The sequence below is a fragment of the Myxocyprinus asiaticus genome, chromosome 10, assembly GCF_019703515.2.
Source record: "Myxocyprinus asiaticus isolate MX2 ecotype Aquarium Trade chromosome 10, UBuf_Myxa_2, whole genome shotgun sequence".
NCBI classification, from domain to species: Eukaryota; Metazoa; Chordata; class Actinopteri; order Cypriniformes; family Catostomidae; genus Myxocyprinus; species Myxocyprinus asiaticus.
In genome coordinates, this window is record NC_059353.1 from 7,550,877 (window position 1) to 7,570,781 (window position 19,905).

General features: G+C 37.1%; 1 protein-coding gene across 1 annotated transcript in view; it reads left to right on the top strand.

The window, feature by feature from the left end:
* The window catches only part of LOC127447283 (dedicator of cytokinesis protein 9-like), a 151,923-nt gene that overhangs the window by 87,754 nt on the left and 44,264 nt on the right, over window positions 1–19,905 (top strand). Inside the window, exons 8-28 of the mRNA XM_051709060.1 lie at window positions 1,233–1,407; window positions 1,645–1,697; window positions 2,158–2,232; window positions 2,659–2,799; window positions 5,622–5,834; window positions 8,331–8,453; window positions 8,803–8,885; window positions 9,336–9,458; window positions 9,697–9,776; window positions 9,920–10,107; window positions 10,538–10,603; window positions 11,645–11,737; window positions 13,016–13,139; window positions 13,775–13,893; window positions 14,669–14,755; window positions 14,921–15,007; window positions 15,299–15,414; window positions 15,884–15,953; window positions 18,035–18,157; window positions 18,329–18,400; window positions 19,566–19,712. Of these exons, the coding sequence (XP_051565020.1) occupies window positions 1,233–1,407; window positions 1,645–1,697; window positions 2,158–2,232; window positions 2,659–2,799; window positions 5,622–5,834; window positions 8,331–8,453; window positions 8,803–8,885; window positions 9,336–9,458; window positions 9,697–9,776; window positions 9,920–10,107; window positions 10,538–10,603; window positions 11,645–11,737; window positions 13,016–13,139; window positions 13,775–13,893; window positions 14,669–14,755; window positions 14,921–15,007; window positions 15,299–15,414; window positions 15,884–15,953; window positions 18,035–18,157; window positions 18,329–18,400; window positions 19,566–19,712 (2,358 nt within the window). The remainder of the gene's footprint in view (window positions 1–1,232; window positions 1,408–1,644; window positions 1,698–2,157; window positions 2,233–2,658; window positions 2,800–5,621; window positions 5,835–8,330; window positions 8,454–8,802; window positions 8,886–9,335; window positions 9,459–9,696; window positions 9,777–9,919; window positions 10,108–10,537; window positions 10,604–11,644; window positions 11,738–13,015; window positions 13,140–13,774; window positions 13,894–14,668; window positions 14,756–14,920; window positions 15,008–15,298; window positions 15,415–15,883; window positions 15,954–18,034; window positions 18,158–18,328; window positions 18,401–19,565; window positions 19,713–19,905) is intronic.

Here is a 19,905-nt window from a genome sequence, read left to right on the forward strand (position 1 = left end):
GTTATAGGCATAAAATGCAGCATTCAGTTTTATACAATATGTAATGGAGTCCCTGCTCTGTTTCTTTACCCACCAAGGGGACCTGAAAAGACTTCTTAAGAATGTTCTTATGAATGTTTTTCATGAATTGCACTTAAACATTTCTACAAACTTCTTGTAATTTATCCTGAGACATTTTTTTTTATTTTACTTTTTATCCCCTTTTCTCCCAATTTGGAATGCCCAATTGCCACTTCTCAGTAGGTCCTTGTGGTGGCGCGGTTACTCACCTCAATCCATGTGGCGGAGGACAAGTCTCAGTTTTTCCAGTATTGTATTCTGATACATCACATAAAAAATATATTCAGAATACAAGAATACTTTAGAATATTTATAAAGGCAAGGCACAATTGGAAGAATGATGTGATATGTCATTATTATCATATCTGAACCGCTGTATCTCCACTATTAACATCGAAGTGAGTCTAAACAGCCAGCTAGCTATTTGTCAGCAAATTTCATGAACTTAACACTACCTTGATTTCTTTAAATTAGATGTGAAGTAGGACTCTGATATTTTTCTTTATGGAAGGGAGAAGGCAAACAGAAGGCAGTTTGCAGTCAACTACAATATTTCATCCACTTTTAAACGAGAAAAATGCTGCCTGTACCTCCTAGACCCAAAAGCCCCTATAGCTGTGACATTGCAACTACCAAGCAGGGTCATTTGTGAATGTTCAGAATTACATTTGTAATGTTTCTAACAGTTTTTTGTATTTGAATTTGTATTTTTAACCCATTATTTGATTAGACAAAGATTGATACATTGTGACACAAAATTGGATACAAAATGCAAATTAACCATATTTTTAAGATGAAAACTGGATGCCACTTGCATAAATTAAACAAGCAACATAGTGAGATCCTGTGACAACAATGTATTATATGGATGAAAAGTTCTTCAGTTGTTCTTAGCACCACCTGAGGTTCTGTAAAAAGCCCTCTTCTTATCAAGGACCATGTTTCAATGTGGATGCTTCTTAAGTTGGATATATGATTCTTTGGTTTTCTAAAGGACAAGAGCATAAAACTTTGTGGAGCTTGAAAAGATTCATCAGAGACACAAGGCTGTAAAAAAGTGCGGTTCACACTTATCGTAATTAATGTTTTGAGTATATTTATATGGATGTGATGGAGAAATGTGTAGTGTTTGAGATGCTTTGCTCAGCCCGTTCCCCTGTCTGTGTGTGTAGAATTGTCGTGTGCGGAGGTTTGCGTTCGAGCTGAAGATGCAGGACAAGAGCGGATATGTTTTGGCTGCAGACTCCGAAAGTGAGATGGATGACTGGATCAGCACACTCAACAGAATCCTCAACAGCAGTTTTGAGCTCGCCATGCAGGACAAAAGGAATGGAGATTTGCACGATGGTGACTGTGTTCTTTATTTCTGCAACATAATGATTATATAAAGTTTTTCTGTTCACATTTATGAAGCAAAACACATTGCTGAGTCTACCACATGCACCACACTGACCTTCTCACATGGAAGTGCTTGTACATACAATGACATAGATTTTTGTCTCTTGAGGTAATGTGTGAAGTGTGTGTGTTTTCAGTGTGTGGAGTAATGACATTCTCTCTCTCGCTGTCCATTTTTATTTGTAGATGAAGAGCAGGGGAAGAGTGATCACTCCTCTGGCAGTATGGACAGTTTTCAGGTAGGTCACGTTTGAGTCCAGGAACAAAAAGTGTGAGATGTACTGGACATATACAGTGACTGAACACAGAAATGATCACAGTAGCTAGACTTTTGACTATTGACATAAAGCTTGATCTCCTTTGCAGCTTACTCTGGCCAAGAGCCGCCCACTTAGACAGGAAGAGACCATTTTTGAGTGAATCACCTGCAATGTGACTGATCACTTTATATTGGAATTCCTTGCTGCAGACAAGGAAAAAGTCAATCAATAAACTCTTAAAAATCTGCACATCTAATATAATATAAAGGAATATTTGCGAGATTTACCATATTTCATCAGAATACACAGGATTGGCTGTCAATGCCACCATGAACCAATTATGGACACTGGATTTGAAGTGTTGGAGTCTGTTTTCATTGACATCTCTCCTTTTGATCTGGTACGAGGCTGTTCTAAATCTGAATCTGTCTCTCTCCAGAGTGCTAGAGACATCGAGAGCAAGATGAGAAATGAGACACGGCTGAAACTCTTTACGCTAGACCCAGACATACAGGTACATCACTAAAACAGATGTAAAAGAACCTTTTATAAAGATTGTTTTTTGGTTTTTTTTGGTATTAAGAGCGTAATAAAGTGATTTGCTCATGTTTACAAGTACAGTACTAGTCAAAAGTTTGGAAAACATCTACTTATTTTTTGTTTCTAAAAATTTTCACTTTTTAGAATAATATTAACGTCATCAAAACTATGAAATGGAAGTAGGGGAATTGTGTAGAGGTCACACAATTTTAAATAAATGAAAACTATCTTATATTTTAGTTTCTTCAAAGCAGCCACCCTTTGCTATGATTATAGCTCTGCACACTCTCAACTAAATTTAATCAATCGTGATCAAACTTTTGACTGGTAGTGGGCTCAAATATTGCCATTTATGAATCTCATGAACTCAACATTTATCTCACCTTTCACTCTTGAGCAGAAACTGGATTTCTCTGGGATCGAGCCAGATGTGAAACCATTTGAGGATAAGTTTGGGAAGCGGATCTTGGTGAACTGTAATGACTTGTCCTTCAACCTTCAGAGCTGTGTGGCGGAAAACGAAGAGGGACCCACCACTAATGTACTCTACCACACATTACTAATTATAATCTTTGATTAATACGATCATTAGTTACCTTTGCTAATTACATATGATATTCTAATGAAAATAATTCCAGCTGCCTTAATATCTGAGACCGTGCTTCTCAACGGGTTTTGCTTCAGGACCTGGACAAGTGGCAATCCAACAAAATACCAAAATTCTACACATATTTAATGTAGTCTAGGTTGTGTTTTCTTTTACATTTTGAGGGTGAGGGAATGTCATGTAACCTGTCCATACTGACTTAAGCAACATAAGAATGTGTGACCGATACTGTAGAGTTTGATTGGAAGCACTGCCTTCAATGGCAGCAACAAAAGTTACGGGAAGCATTGTCCCTTAAAAAATGTATCTTGCTGTTTGATTTAGGGATGTACCAATGTATCAGCAGCCAATTGTTATTGGCCAATTATTGACAAAATTGTTTTTTCTTAATATTGTTTACAGATAATTAGTAAAACACTTTCTAAAAACTCTAATAATTTAAATGCACAATCCAGAAATAATAATAGCCACAATATGTAGAAGAGTTGGCGCTTCTAAGAATATGTAGTATTTGATTTTTATTCTGTCTCATTCTCACGATAATGAGGAAAAAACAGCATTACAGATGTGACAGTTGTGAAAGCGGCACTTACCTATAGTCTACAGCAGTGTCGGTGCTACGGGCCGTGCCCCCCCCCCCACTTCGTCCACATTTCAACCACTGACATTTTAGTGCAATGGGTGGACTTTTCAGACAGTCCCTTACGCATCGTAGGCGAATATACAACGAACTTCAAACCCCACTTCAAATTAATGGTCTGCCCATGAAAAAGTCTCTTTAATAGAAGCAAAGAAATAAAAAGGAGAACGGATGATAAAAGCACCGTACAGTACAAAGGGTTAATATAATCAAATCACAAAATAAGATGTGCCCCATGTGCATTCAGTCTTCATACACTAACATGCAGTTTCTTTCCCTTAAAAACAATAAAGAAATAGAGTGTTTGAACTTGAGCTCTTTATCACTCTGTAGCGAAGTTCACACCAGCAGAAGCTGTGTAAGTTAATTATATTATATTTAGCCTAAAATGTACGAAGTACCAATCCTCTTTGTTTTTTATTTTCCTGATTTTTAGTTTGTTTGTTTATCTAATTTAATTTTAGTCTATTTTAACAGAAGGGGAAAAAGAAAAAATGACAAAAGAATATTAAAATAAAACGCCTAATATTAACCGCTTTTCTTCATTAAGAGGAAAAGAGGCGACATTCATTTCAGAGCTAAATGGGAATTGTTGTCCAAAGGCTGCCTAAAATATGATTATAAGACCTGTTCACTCAAAATGGAAAGATCCTGATGCTGTCATTGGTGTCTAATTTCTGATTTCAATAGATAAAGAGGCAAATGTAACAACTTTTACTAAAAATTTATGGAGATTCTCAAAGCGAGACGCATGGAATTAGTGTTCAAGTAACGATAGGAATACATAAAAAGGTAAGGACTATAGGTCATAGCAGTTGTATAGCATTATTTCTTGTTAGTCTGATATGTGGGTATGAAAATTGACTGCTGTGATGGATTAGATAGTTATGGTGCGTTTTGAATTTTGACTCCCTGCAAAACTGTATTGCAAAAGGCTCTGGACTGATTGATCTTAGCGGTTAAGAGCGTTTTCTATGAGCAATTTTATAGACGTTTGTTATTTTTTATGTGCGCTTCCCAAAACTGCCCTTACTGTAACATAAATGCGCAAGGCTGTGCTTTAAGTGCTACCTCAGAGAGTTGCTGTGCGTGTACAAGGTTTTGAATTTTGACCATATAGTGCTGCTCGTCAGTGTAACTTCATTTTATTTGTGTGTAACTTTTTAAACATTTGTAATTTTCCTCACTGGAAATATTCATTCACATTTAACCTAATTAATTACGTAATTACATATTGTTTTGCAATCATTTTGTGTAGAACAATCTATTTATTTTACACAATCACTGCTTCTTTCATCAGGTGTGCATTTTTTATATTTCGTTTTCACAAATTGCTCTGTCGGTCAAGATAAAAGTTTCCAGGATCAGTGAAGACAGCGGAGGCCCTGTGTATGGTCCTGCTAATCACAAGCATTAATTGAATGAATATAACGAGGTTCGCCTTTTTTGCGGAGCTCAAAATAAGGAGACACGTGGAAGCTGCACTTTAGGGACATTCACAAAAGGAGGTCTGCTCTTTACTCCTAAAAGTGATAACGGTTTATCATTCTTAAAATGTGGCCGCCTCTGAAATTCCAAATCCCCCCCCACATATTTCATCCTGGCACCGACTCTGTGCTACAGGATGAGGGAAACTATCCAAAATGCTTGAAACTTTGATTTCTGAGACATCTGTATAATATCCATTAATGCTGCATGATTGATTGAATTAAGATTGATACTGCAATATGCTCTTGCACGATTACTAAATCTTAAAAGGCTGCGTTTCTGCATTCAGCGCTTCAGTCAGCACTGTGTGAGCATGCTGCGCCCTCTAGCTGTCTGGATGGCATAATCCATTAAACTAATATAATACAAAATTTTAAAAGGGTCTTGTTCCTTTGTTTAAATTTTCTAATTTTTCCATTACGTGGCTGACATTTCCATGGCCAAAAATTTTCATATTGGTGTATCCCTAATTTCTTTTTTTATACTAACTATGGTTATTTGCACTTAAATTCATTGAATTTAGCAATGTCTTTTCCTGCTGTTTACAACCCTATCAGAGAACCACTGGTCTAAACCATCCTTACCTCATTTCCTGTTTCATCTGAGAGTTTCTATGTTTGTGTTTCAGGTGGAGCCGTTCTTTGTCTCTCTGTCATTGTTTGATATTCAGAGTGGTCGGAAGATCTCCTCAGACTTCCATGTGGATATGAACCACCCATCTGTAAAAGTTTTGCTGCCCGCATCAGGCACTCACATCAGCACCAGCGCACCGGATGGCCCGCAAGGGGCGCAACCTACAACTAACAACCTGCCAGAGTACGCCATACAGTATCCACGACAGGTAAGGACACACTCATGCACACATACTGTGCATACAAACAAGAACTCTAAGTTCTGTTGACAACACTTGTGGCCTGCTGTCGGTCACCAAAGAAATTTTTTTTCACTCAGTGTATGCGTAAACAAACGGAAACACTTTTACAGTAATACATTAGCAAAGAAAACCAAGCGGGTAAAAGGGCAGCACCGCAGATAAAATGTTAAAATATGCAACTGCCTGGAAAGGATAACCAATACACATTATCAGTCTTGTGCACAATTATGTCCAATCTCTTGTCCAGTTACATCCAGTCTTACTGAGTGCGTTTACATGCACTTTAAAAGTTTGATTTCATTCATACTAAAGCAATGATTTGGCTTTTTAAAATTTCAAGTAAACATGTTAGTCCGACTGAAATCGTAGCAGTCTGTTTTTTGCAAAATCGGACTAACAGATGATTGTAGATCAGGTCCATCCAGCAAGTATACACATCAATCGGACCGCTAGAAATTTTCATTTTTGGACGGATCGGCAGTCTATAAACCATTCACTCCTGTGGCACATTAATGTGCCTCTAATTACTATTCTTTTGTCTCTATTCTGCTCATTGCCAAATCCTCGTCTGCCATAGTAACACTCATATCATACATGTAAATGTAAATCACCCAACAACCATCTTTGCAGTAGAATCAAATGTCTTTCTTTAAAAAAAACTTTTTCATGATCTTACATGGACTATTTTCACACATTCCATCATAAAATACAATAAAAGAGAGTAACAGATGCATACCATGGCCAAGGTTAGCATGCTAGCATTAGTGCCATGAATGCAGAATGTAAACATTACAAATTACACATTATCTACTGCATACACTGTATAATACTTTCAGTTAACATTGAGTGGTTATAACGGCTTCTTTTACTGATTTAATGTGGATTCCTTTCATAGAATGAGGCAGAAAGCATGATTTTTATTAAATAGGTAGCCTTAAGCAAATGACCGGTACAGATACAGAACTGTTTCAATTACTCAGACAAAAAATACCAGTGGAAAACATAGACAAACCATATATTTTCTTAATCGTCTATTTCAGCCTCTCCTCAGTCTAATTGTTATTATTACGCTTAACACAGAGTTTATAAGGATGCAAGTGAAGCATAGCAGAGCTCATATACTGCAGTTAGAACAATCGCATAGCAAATAGCATTGTCTTCTGCCTTCGGAAATCACCATAAGCACAATGGATAACGTACATCTGATCTTCACCAAAATCAATGCTTTAAGAAAGTAACAACTGCACGTGGCTGTAAAGTTTTACATGTTAATGTGTCTGTTGTGTGCATCTTGCTATTAAGAAGCTAGTTCGCTGACATATTCTATGTGCTACAGTGGCGCAAAAGGTCAGCCGCAAAATGTCTACGTCACTTCCTCAGGTGAAGTCCTTTCTTCACCTGTTTGATAACGCATAGTGATATGTATACTTGGACAGAAAAATGAAGACTCTAGCTCGACAATGCAAAAACTTGATTATAGCTCGATTGTAACTGCCCATGTAAATGTACTTACTCATGTCAGTAATTTGTTACTGTAATCTAATTACTTTTAATGTTATAAGTAGTGTAACACATTACAGTTTAAATCATTTAAGGTCATTACTTTTAAGTACATTACTAGGGTTACACATTTCTAAAATCATATTTGTTTAGAATACATTTAAAAAATGAATTGTGTATGCCTGTTTGTGTTTCTGTGACATCTGAAGGGACAAACAATGAACAAGGAGGAAATATAGATATTATTTTAAATGAATTGAGCGGAACATCAAAAACCTTTCTGTGAAAAGTGTTTTAGGAAATAAAGTAATTAGTAATGGGATTACTTTCTCATGAAGTAATCTGTCAAGTAATCTGATTACAATTTTTTGAGAAGTATTTAGTCATTTGTCCACTTTCTCTCAAATTGTAATCAGATTACTATCTTTAAGTAACTTACCCAACCTGTTAATGACCGGCGATATATGAAGTAGCCTGGTTACTTTCACTTGACACGTGATGGACCTATCTGTAAAGCACTGTTTACATAGAGAAAACTACACCAACTATCCATTGGTAATGCATAACCAGAAGTTCCTCACTGCTAAAAGGACTATTTAGACACCTTTGCAGCTCAGATATCAGAAATATTTGACTGAACAATTCCTGTGCTTTAAACATTTTTTTGCCTTGCCTCAGAGACTTCTTGAAAGCGTATTACTGTACATATGTTCTGTGGTAATCAGTCCTCAGATGCTGTCAATAAAGCCTAAGTTTTGTTTATTTAAGTATTTTGTATTAAGTTGTATAATATATTTTTAACATTGTATTTAAGTTGTATATATTCCTTTATTATGTAACAGCTCCTCAGAAAGTAAAAAAAATAAATAAATAATAGTTTCAAATAAAAACTAATTAAAGAGGCCTCTGTAGGACATTCTTACAGATGTTAAAGTTTTCTTAAATGTGTTTGTGTGTGTGTAGGGAGTGTTTTCCGTGACCTGTCCACATCCTGACATCTTCTTGGTTGCACGGATAGAGAAGGTTTTACAGGGTGGAATAGCACATTGTGCTGAGCCATACATGAAGAACTCTGACTCTGCTAAGGTACAGCTGCTCTGTGTGTGTGTGTGTGTGTGTGTGTGTGTGTGTGTGTGTGTGTGTGTGATATCACATTTAGACCTCTGGAAAAAAAAAAAAAGTGCGTAAAACCAGATGTTGGCGAGTGTTTTTTAAAGCTCTCATGTATCTATATCAGATATACTCGCCCCATTCCACCTAGAGACCTGCTCATGCTCTTTTCATTCTGGGTATGTTATAGTAATATAATTTAGATGTACAAATGATATAAAAGAATTTCAAGACGGTTTTAGATTGCACACTTTGCAAACCAAATAACAGAGCTAGAATATCTTAATACTCTATTTTCTCAGTATTTTTTTCCCTCTCTCCTCAGGCTGCCCAGAAGGTTCTGAAGAATGCTAAGATGGCCTGTAGCAGACTGGGTCAATACCGCATGCCATTCGCATGGGCCGCTAGGTGAGAGATTTCAAATTCACACATTTACAAAAATGCATTGTATATAGTTTCTTGTTCTTATTATTTTTTTATATTGGGGTAGAGTGTGAGGTGGACATTTCTTTATGAGATTCACTCACTTATAACACTCATTTGATCATCTTTTGGTTAATAACTGCTGCCATGATGAATAGAAAATGTACACAGCATAGCTATTTCATTAATTCACCCCAAATCCAGTATGAAGAGAATCAGTATGTTCAGGCAAATAATTGTACAACTGTTGTACTGGAAAAAGGGTGTTGGTTGTAGTTTTGTTTTTCTTTTAAATGGGACATTACAGATGTTGCTCAACAGGAAGCATGTGTACGTGCGAGCTGTTATCTCTATCGCCCAATTGGAAAGTGGTATAACACAGCAGCAGGAAAGCTTTGTTCAGCTGCCCTCTTTTTCTCTGTGTCTGTTTCTCAGGCCTCTGTTTAAAGATGCCTCTGGGACAGTGGACAAGAGCGCTCGATTCTCAGCACTCTACAGACAGGACAGTAACAAACTGTCCAATGAGGACATGTTCAAACTGCTCGCAGACTTCAGGAAGTCAGTCACATCATCAAACACTCCAATAATAACACTCTTTTTGTGTTTTCTTGTGTAATATTTTGCTTTAAGGTGTTCAGTGTTTGTATGAGCTGCTGGAAGATTTACTACAAGCTATAATTGAGCTAAAAAGAAAAAAAAAAACATGTTTTTAGAATAGAATAGTCATTCAACAATTTCAACACTTGTTTATTTTTCCTCCTTTGTGATTTTTTTATTTTTTTTTTTGCTCTCCTAGGCTAGAAAAAATGACCAAGTTGCCTGTGATTCTGGGTAATTTGGATGTTACGGTTGATAACGTCGCACCAGATATGACCAGTAAGACTTAAATTAGTGTTTATACACAAATATTTCTTGTCATCCTGCTACAGAACAGACATTTTTGAAGTCTTGATTGGTTCAGGTGGGCCACCTTCCTCTTACGGATTAGCTGTTCTTCTATCTCTTTCCTGTGTGTATAGACTGTGTCACGGCCTCCTATCTTCCTCTCCGTCAGACTGATGGTCTGGACAGGGGGAGGGTGGTGTTTGAGGTGGAGGAGTTTGTGCCGTCTATCGCTAAATGCTCTCAACCTTTCACAATTTACAACAACCACCTGTATGTTTATCCACGACATCTCAAATATGACAGCCAGAAAACCTTCGCCAAGGTAAAACAACACCAGAAACATGTCGATTTTGATGTTACGCATTAAAACATACACGCGTTCCTGTCAAACATGAAAACTTAAGCTAAGGAATTATCTCAGGAAAATATCTGTTATTGCTGCCAAAAGGTTTTTCCAATATGACATGGAAGGTTACATGAATTTCAGTAAAACATACAAGAAAAATCTGTTTCAAATGTACATCCACATCATGTGCCATAGTATTATAAATGACCCAGCAACAAAGTTTTACCATGTTATCTGGATCATTTCTGTACAGTTCAGCTTAAGTGTCCAAACACACAGGACTTTCATAAAAAAAAGAGGATGGCAACAGTTGCCAAACTGAGATTGGTCATTAGCGTTTTTAAGACATGGTCAATTAGCAAAGGGTAATTTGGTTGTATGTTATGTTTTCCTCTTGTGTTTTCAGGCCAGAAACATTGCTCTGTGTGTGGAATTCAGAGACTCAGATGAAGAGGACGCTCTCCCACTGAAGGTAATGTCATTCAAATGCGCACAGACACACGCACAAACTTCTTGCATTTTAAGAATAAATAAAAAGCATTATTTATGAATTGATGACATCCTCTAATGACGCCATAGGGTGGTTTTATCAGATTTAGGTCACTTTTGTGGACAATTTTTTTTTTCATATAATAACAAATATAGTTCATTAGTGTTACTGTGGGTGATACTGTAGTTATATACACTACTTACTACTTAGTTACAATAAAGTGATATTTCACCCACTAATGAAAATCATCAATCATTTACTCACCCTCATGCCATCCCAGAAGTGTGTGACTTTCTTTCTTCTGCTAAACACAAACAAATGTTTTTAGAAGAAAATCACAGATCTGTAGTTACAATACAATGCAAGTGAATGGTGACCAAAATTTTTAAGCACATAAAGGCAGCATAAAAGTAATCCATAGAACTCCAGTGGTTAAATCCATGTCTTCAGAAGTGATATGATAGGTGTGGGTGAGAAACAGATCAATATTAAGTCCTTTTTTACTGTCAATCTCGTTTTTCACTTGCACAACTTCTGTTGTCTTTGGTGATTCACATTCTTTGTGCATATCACCACCCACTGGGCAGGTAGGATAATTTATAGTTAAAAAGGACTCACCCACACCTATCATTTTGCTTCCGAAGATATGGATTTAACCATTGGTGTCATATAAAGGCAGCATAAAAGTAATCCATATGCTTTTGGGAGCTTCAAAATTTTGGCACCCATTCACTGGCATTGAATAGATAGACCTACAGATCTGAAATATTCTTAGAAAGAATGAAAGTCATACACATCTGAGATGGCATGAGGGTGAGTAAATGATGAGAGAATTAAAATTTTTGGGTGAACTATTCCTTTAAAACAGAATTAAACTGATGTGCAGTCACAAGTGTGCATTGATCAGCATTCTACAGTGGCTTTGAACACAGCTCATAGATTTGTTCAACAGATTTTAGCATCTGTTAATAAATGTTGATTTACCCCAGTGATCAGTATTGTTAATGCTCTCTTTTTCATCAGTGTATATATGGGCGTCCAGGAGGGCCTCTGTTCTGCAAGAGAGCATTTGCTGCTGTCTTACACCATCAGCAGAACCCAGAGTTTTATGAAGAGGTGGGACAATAACAGCTCTATATGTCTGTGTGTGTGTGTTGTCAGTGCTGATCATCAAACCGCCTACATCCACAGTTTTCCTGACTAACTTCTGGGCGCCGCCATGATTATTCTTATGGCCAATGGACTATTTTCTAGTACCGATCTCCGTAAGAAACTTCAATATGAGCGTTCCAGAAGGAGAACGATAGCCAATTTAAGTGTTAGTTGGAGGAAAAATGAGTTCAGGCTCAACTTGTGCTGTTGTTAATGATATCAACATAACTAATCTCAGTTCATAGCTTAACATCATACACCCACTCCTTAAACTTTGACGGGTGAGGCACTGTCAAAAAACACATTGCGACTCTCAGAAGCACTGATTCCCAACAGGGGGTACATAAGCAGGTTCCAGGGAGTATGTGAAATAATTGGATTTTGTTTTGAAATAATAGGGATCATGGCTGTGTAAAAATATAGATTTTTCAGATTAATCATGATCTTTATTTGAACGATCTCAATATCTATTCTTAAAATCCCAAGATCGATTTTTTTTAATATGCGAAGTTCAGAACAGAGATCCTTTTACTGCATGTTGAGAGTTTGGTTTGACTCCATTTAATAGGTGTTCAGAGATTTTGTCATTGACAATGTCTCTTAAAAATATCCTTTCTGTTCTTCACAGTCAGTTGTTTAACAAAACATAAAAAAAAAAAGACATTTTATTATGATAAAGAAGACGTGTATTAATATGTGCTAACAAAACAAAACACTGAACAGCTGGAAGTCTTAAAGAGACAGTACCATTTTATCAATGGTTCTACATATAAATACTTGTAAAAAGTACAAATTATGCATGTAAAAAATAAACATTTGTACCAATAGTTTGCACCAAGTTATAAGGTCCCCTGTTTAATTAAACAGCATTAGTCTGTTCCAGTAGTTTCACAGCTTATATGGCCTGGGTTAGTTTTTTTTTGTTGGCAACTTCCAATTACAAAATTCATGATAACGTTAAATTATATTTAGCCTTTGTACATATTTTTAGTTTTGTGTCGATGAAGGGGTACTTAAACCTTACTAATAGTGCTGTGGGGGTAATTACAGCAAAAAAGGTATGTTAAACATCACATTATCTGCTAAGAACATATGTCCATGCGAGTGAAAGCACTGGATACCAGAAAACAAAAACAGGCGTCCGTTATGAACACTTCTGCGTTCAGGAAAAAGGTGGATTTGTGCTAGTGTTGGTGTGTGTTTGTGTTAATGTTGTCTTTTTTTCTTTCTTTTTTTTATCAGTTTAAGATTGAGTTGCCAGCTCAGCTGACAGACAGACATCATCTGCTCTTCACTCTCTATCACATCAGCTGTGACAACAACAGTAAAGCCAGTACTAAGAGACGAGAACAGGTCGAGACCCAAGGTGTGACACACAACCTTCTGAAATCAAGTGTTTTGTAAAAAATATCGTGTGTATACAGTACGTGTAAGTAACATGTATGTAAATGTGTGTCATTGTGTGGTAAATGGAGTTGGCTAATAACACAAATTACTTTTCCTGGGAGAATTTCTTATCTGCCTAGAAAGCCGAGTCCTCCATTTAACTGCATTCAACTTTTAGGACTGTGTGTGTGTGTGTGTGTGTGTGTGTGTGTGTGTGTGTGTGTGTGTGTGTGTGTGTGTGTGTGTGTGTGTGTGTGCGCGCAAAAGAGTATTTCCAAGAATTGGAATACCAATGGATCTGCCCCAACAATCTCTGTTAAAACATTCCTTATCCTGCTAGGGAAAACTTGACAATGCCATCAGTGTGCTGCGTCAGCTGCAGTCTGGATAATAAATTACACCTACAGTAAATCATGACACTGAGATATTTTAATGTGCAGTGAATACACATTAAATTTAAAATAGGGGAATTATTATTTAGACACATCATGCATGACCAATTACAAACAACGTCTGAGCTGCTAAGTCCCACCCATTTTATGAGACCCCTGTTTCATGTGAATAACTGTTTCATAACCGTTTCTGTGGTGTGTGTGTGTGTGCGCGTGCGCACAGTGGGCTACGCATGGCTGCCCCTGTTGAAGGATGGCAGAGTGATTGTGAATGAACAGCAGATTGCAGTGGCTGCAAACCTTCCGGGAGGTTACCTGAGTTACCAGGACAGCAGCAGCAAGGTGAGAGAGCAGACCAGGTTAACCAAGGTCTGGTCAAAGTTTTAAAATGAAACTTAAAGGAACAGTTCACACAAATATATATAATCATTTACTCACCCACATGTCGTCCCAAACCTGTATGACTTTCATTATAGAACAATAAATAAGAGATGTTTAGCAGAATGCCCAAGTACCAAAAAAGCACCATGAAAGTAGTGACTCGTGCACTGTGTTCCAAATCTTCTGAAGTCATATGCTGGCTGTCTGTGAGCATCAGACCAAAATGTAACTTGATATTTGCTTAAAATCTATTCCAACGAAGCTTTCCAATCTTATATTTTCAAGAATGGCACATCAAGATGTGTCACACAAGGTTTGTCAGCTATGATTGCAAAAATCTCAAGTTGCCAAGTTTGAATACACAAATATTCAAATCAAACAAATGAGATTTGAGAGCTACAGCAAAAGGGGGAGGTTTTCAGTGAATAGCGACTTCTGTCTGAACCTCATACAAAGTTATATGATTTCAAACACCAGTGCACGAGTCATAAAAGCTACTTTCATGGTGCTTTTTGTCAGTTTTGGATCTTGACATTCTAACATCTCCTTTTGTGGTCAACGTAAAAAGGAAAATATACAGGATTGGAATGACACGATGGTAAGTAATTGATCATGAATGGATGAACCATTTTAAATCTAAACCAATAGCCATGGCTCGAAGTGTATAGCTAGGCATCAGTAGTCATGGAAACTCAGTCTACTTGCTTAAACTGAGGCTGTGTGTGTGTTTGAGCAGCACACAGTTCAAGAGGTAAAGTGGGTGGATGGAGGGAGGTCACTGCTCAAAATCTCCACACAACTGGTGTCCACTGTCTACACTCAGGTATAAAATACACACACACACACACACACACACACACACACAGTATTTTGACACAGCTGTGAGATTTAAAAAAAAAAAAAAATTGTGGTGATTTTAAGTGTTCACTTTACAATTCTTATAAGTTGGCTTTTCTTTTCCCTGATTGGTGTTTTTGTTACTCATCAGGATCAACATCTGCACAACTTCTTTCATCACTGTCAGAGTATTGAACCCACTGGCCAATCAGGAAGAGAGCTGATCAAATACCTGAAGGTACTTCCTGTCTGTCTTTGTCTCTCTCTTATTAGAGGATGTATGAAGAATTTGTAAAGCTGGTTCACAGTGATGCTCAACCAGATTTCATGTTCTGGTGTGATTTGATTGGAGAGGTGTTGACAGGGTTCCATGTAGACTCCACATTTGTCTGCATCAACAGAAAAACACATTATATGTAACCAAGCAACCAAATGAATCTCTTAATGTCTCTCTCTCTCACTTGCTCTCTCTCTCTCTCTCTCTCTCACACACACACACACACACACACACACACACTCACTCTCTCAGAGTCTGCATGCCATGGAGGCTCATGTGATGGTTAAGTTCCTTCCCACCATTCTGAACCAACTGTTTCGTGTGCTCACTATCTCCGGTCAGGATGATGTTGCCGTCAACGTCACCAGGTGCGTGTTGTTCATTTGTCATGATGTGTTTGTTACTAGGGGTCGACCAAGTCATTATTTTTGGTGTCGAATGAATGCGAATAGTTCTCTATTGTGGGAGCCAGTTCTTCTAATGAATCGGACAAAAAGTTTGATTAATTGTCACAAATCATTCCCTGAATCCACCAGAGTGCTTACTGAATAAACATCTGAATCACTTAGTGAAAAATAAGTCATTACTTTCATTCATGTCCTTCTCAAAAAAACACAAGAACTGTTCTGTGCACTTCACCCTCAATGAACCACATTGTGTTTAATTACTGACTAGTTGGTTATATTTTTTTTGCATGAGATGTTACATTTAATGTATTGATTTAAAAACGTTCAACCGATTGACTTTTTCCCCTTAGTTATTGGCAAAGTTCATTATCTGTCAACATGTACCTGTCCTGCTGCTACTTTTGTTTGAAATCCTTCTCTTCTCTGTCAGGGTGATGATCCATATCGTTGCTCAGTGTCATGAAGAGGGTTTGGAGCATTACTTGCGTTCCTATGTAAAGGTGAGCTGCATTATGTTGCTCTAAAGTGTTTATAACACTATTAGTTGAACACATGAACAGCTGTGGTAGAAATATTGATCATTGCTTATACTGTATCTTGTTTTCATTACTGTAAATAGATGAAGTTACTGTTTACAAGCAAACACTAGATGCCAGCACTTCTGAGTTCTTATAGCAGCCCAGAAAAGAACTGTGTTCAATGGGCGCTTCACTCCAGTTGAGCTGAAAATGCCCAAAAGTGCTATTTGTTGGGTTGAAACACACCATTTCCAAAAGATTTTTGAAGGTTTGGACTTCAAAATCAGTGGATCAGGACAAACCCAGGATTTGACATAAATTATGATAGTTCACTGACTATGCATCTGCTGTTGGTAGATTTGAATTTTTCACAAAGTAATCGCACAAACTCTGAGCGCAAATGGCCGTTTTCAATTTCCAAAATGTAATAACTGTGACAGAGAAATTAGGCCAAATATGATCTAAATATGATCTTAAGACAGCCATGTAAGATCTAACGGAACGAATGGGACCCTGCCTCCGCCATAGCATTGCATAATGTTTGTGAAAGAATATGCGAACGAAAATAATGTAATACTTCTAAATAACATCGTTATTAAGTTTGAATAGCCTATTGCATAAGTCAGATATTATTATTTACTGGATATGGACCAACAGTTTAAGAAGTAAAGATGCACATTGCATGCCTACATAAATCTCTTTACTATAAACCATAGATATTCCTTTATAATCATTTTTATTAACATAAACATTGCAATTTAAAATGCTTAAAAGATTTTTAACCTCCTGAGACCAGAGCGTAACTGCTGTGTTCATATCCATTTCCCTTTTTGATTTGTAACTAGTAGCACCAAATAAACAAGAAAAAAAATTCAAGAGCAAACAGTTTTCCTAAAAATTGATGGCAACATATGTGGACATCAGGACTAAGTTGTGAAATTTTCAATAATAGAAATATTATTATTAGCTATAGAAAGTCAGATTTTTTTTTTTAATCAAATTGTTTATTATGTTTTCAGGAGTGTTGGTTATTAATGTTTTTGAGAAGTTACATACATTACATCAGAAATAAGCATAATTCATTCTGATTTATTGTAATGGCCAGCATCATCCAATCACTGCCAACCATGTTAAAATAAAATTATACATTATAAATTCTGAATCTATTTACAGATTACCATTGTACCATGTCTGCTAAACATGTTGAGTGGTCCAAACATCATCTGCAGCCTGAAACTGAACTTTTGGTCAGCTTTTAGGATTGAATTCATTTAAGCTATAGGACGCTCCCTTGCTCCCTATTTAGTGAATGACATAACCTCCAGTGTGCTGTCTGTCTACACTGGTCTCAGAACAGTTTGAAATGCTCCTTATTTTCATCCTAGCTCCATATAAAGCCTCTGGAAGCAACATTTTTCAGCTTGTGGATGAACCCACTGATTCTCAGTATGATAATGTAAAGGATTTCTAAGAAAAAAAAAAATGTGCTAAAGTACACAATAGTGTACATTGTGTTTAGCAGCATAGCATTTCATGATAAATCGCTCAAATGTAAAAAGTGGCATATCGAATTAAACTAGAGACTGTAATCGTTTGACTCCAACAGGCTTCAATGTAAAAACTTAATTAGGTTTCTTACCAGATGTAGTTTTGTTGCCATTTCTCCCAAAGCCAAACTCCGCTGTGGTGTGCGTCCTGTTGTTTATTCACATGACTCAGTATGTCGAAAGTTTAACCCTTTACTGACAGAACAGAGTGTTCTGAACTGAGATCAGTCGGTTTAAATGAATTTAAATTATGCGTAGCCTATAGTGAAGCCAAAACACAACGTCCACACGTGTGTATGCGGGGTTGCACAAGGTTAAAATCGTAACGCTGATCATATCCAGCATTGAAAGCTGCTTCCCAAAAGAGCCCGGAAGCGTGGTTGCCTGCGGTGTGATGTCACAGTAATTTCATCTATGCCGAAGATGTGTCCCAATGTGTCATATAAAATAAGTTATTCTCATATTGTCATCACGTCAATTGACATTTCTTGTGTTTGTGTGTGCTTGTGTGCACAGTATGTATTAAAGGCTGAGACAAACTTAACCAGTGGTAAAACCATCCATGAGGAGCTGGCCAAAGCCATGACCAACATCCTGAAACCCTCCACTGACTTCCTCACCAGCAACAAACTACTGAAGGTGTAAAGACTGCATGAGATTTTACACAACGGGATAAACCACACTTTAAATACTACTTAAATAGTTCTAGTTTATTCTGGCATTGAATCATTTACTTCCATGTATATCCTCTGTTCCATTGTTATAGAGATATATTAACTTGAATCTGCTCCTGTTATCTTTCTCCTGTAGTACTCCTGGTATTTCTTTGAGGTTTTGGTCAAGTCTATGGCTCAGTACCTAATTGAGATGGGCAAGGCCAAGGTGAGTGTAGGTGTACATCCCTGTGTCTTTTTACTTATTTCAGTTGGTATTTGGTATTTTCCACATGTTGTTGTAGAGTGATTTTTAAGTCACTGTAAGAGGGACAGGTGGAAGTATTTGGACAGAGTAAAATGTTTGGATTTGGTATGATTTTTTTTTTTTTTTACCACTGTTATTTTCATTATATTTTGTTTTGTTTGAACTGTAATTTAAATGTAGAAATATTTTTTGGTTAAATTTTTTCGTGTTTCAACAAATGAGTTGAATTTTTCAAAATCGCCCGGTAGAAGTGAAGTGTGTTCCGATACAATCACTGTTAATACTAGCCATAATTTGTGTGTCAGTAGATAAATATGATTAATAATACATACATTCTCTATAATGTAATGGATTGTAAATCCAAATCCTGACGAGAACCACATTTTACATGTGTATTAAAGGAGCATGTCAGGGGTCACAGGGATTTAATGCACAAAAGAACGCAAGTCCATATTTCTATTCTTCTAATGCATTGCATACAGTCCATTTACACTACCAACTTCTTATGAATGTGCTGTCTTTGTTTAAATCGTTGGTGCTTGAAGGAATGGACTATATAATAGGACGCAGACGGTGCCAGACAAAAACATCAGTTAAATTGCCCTTGTGCCAGCCCATTAGCGCTATGCATGCGCTATTTCGCCAAAACAACTTGCGCATAGACTTAGCGCATGCTTGCACGAAAATACCAAAACTTCATGGCCGTGCTCATTGATTTTGCGTGTATGACTTATGGCATAGCACTGCACTTAGCACTAACACGCCTAAAATAGGGCCCATCATTCTGCAAGAACAAACGCAGACATGCTGTGTTGAGCATATAAGACATACATATAATACCTCTGAAGCAGATCTGTATATGGTTTCAGAAACCGGCTTACCTGCATTTTGATTGGCTAACAGATTACATGTCAAAGGACCTACAGTATAAGATGCATCATGCAAGCCGATTGGTTTAACAGATAACATGTTTAAGGGAACTTTCAGCTCAGGCCATGTAGAGTTTCATGACTGAACAATTATTGTTGAACTCTTATGGCTAAAATTGGTCAATTTAAAAAAGTTTTTATAATTAACTCTATGTAATTGACCCCATGATCTGACAACTGACTCCTGCCATCTTCAGGTGTCCAGGAGCCAGCGTTTCTCCACTTCATTCTACCACTCGGTGGAGACCTTAGTGACCATGCTGATGCCACATATCACACAGAAATACAAAGACAACCTGGACGCAGCACGAAATGCCAATCACAGCCTTGCTATGTTTATCAAGGTGAGCTGAGCCCTGCCCCTGACTGACAGCTCAAGACATCCAGTTGAACCCCTGATATCAGTTGTACTTAATCATTTTTTTGATCCCTGGTTATACTGAATATACATTTCTTGATCAGAAAATGTGGTGGGATAGTATAGATTTATAATTGGTTATTGACCTTCAGTATGAGCCACAATTTCTATATAAGTTT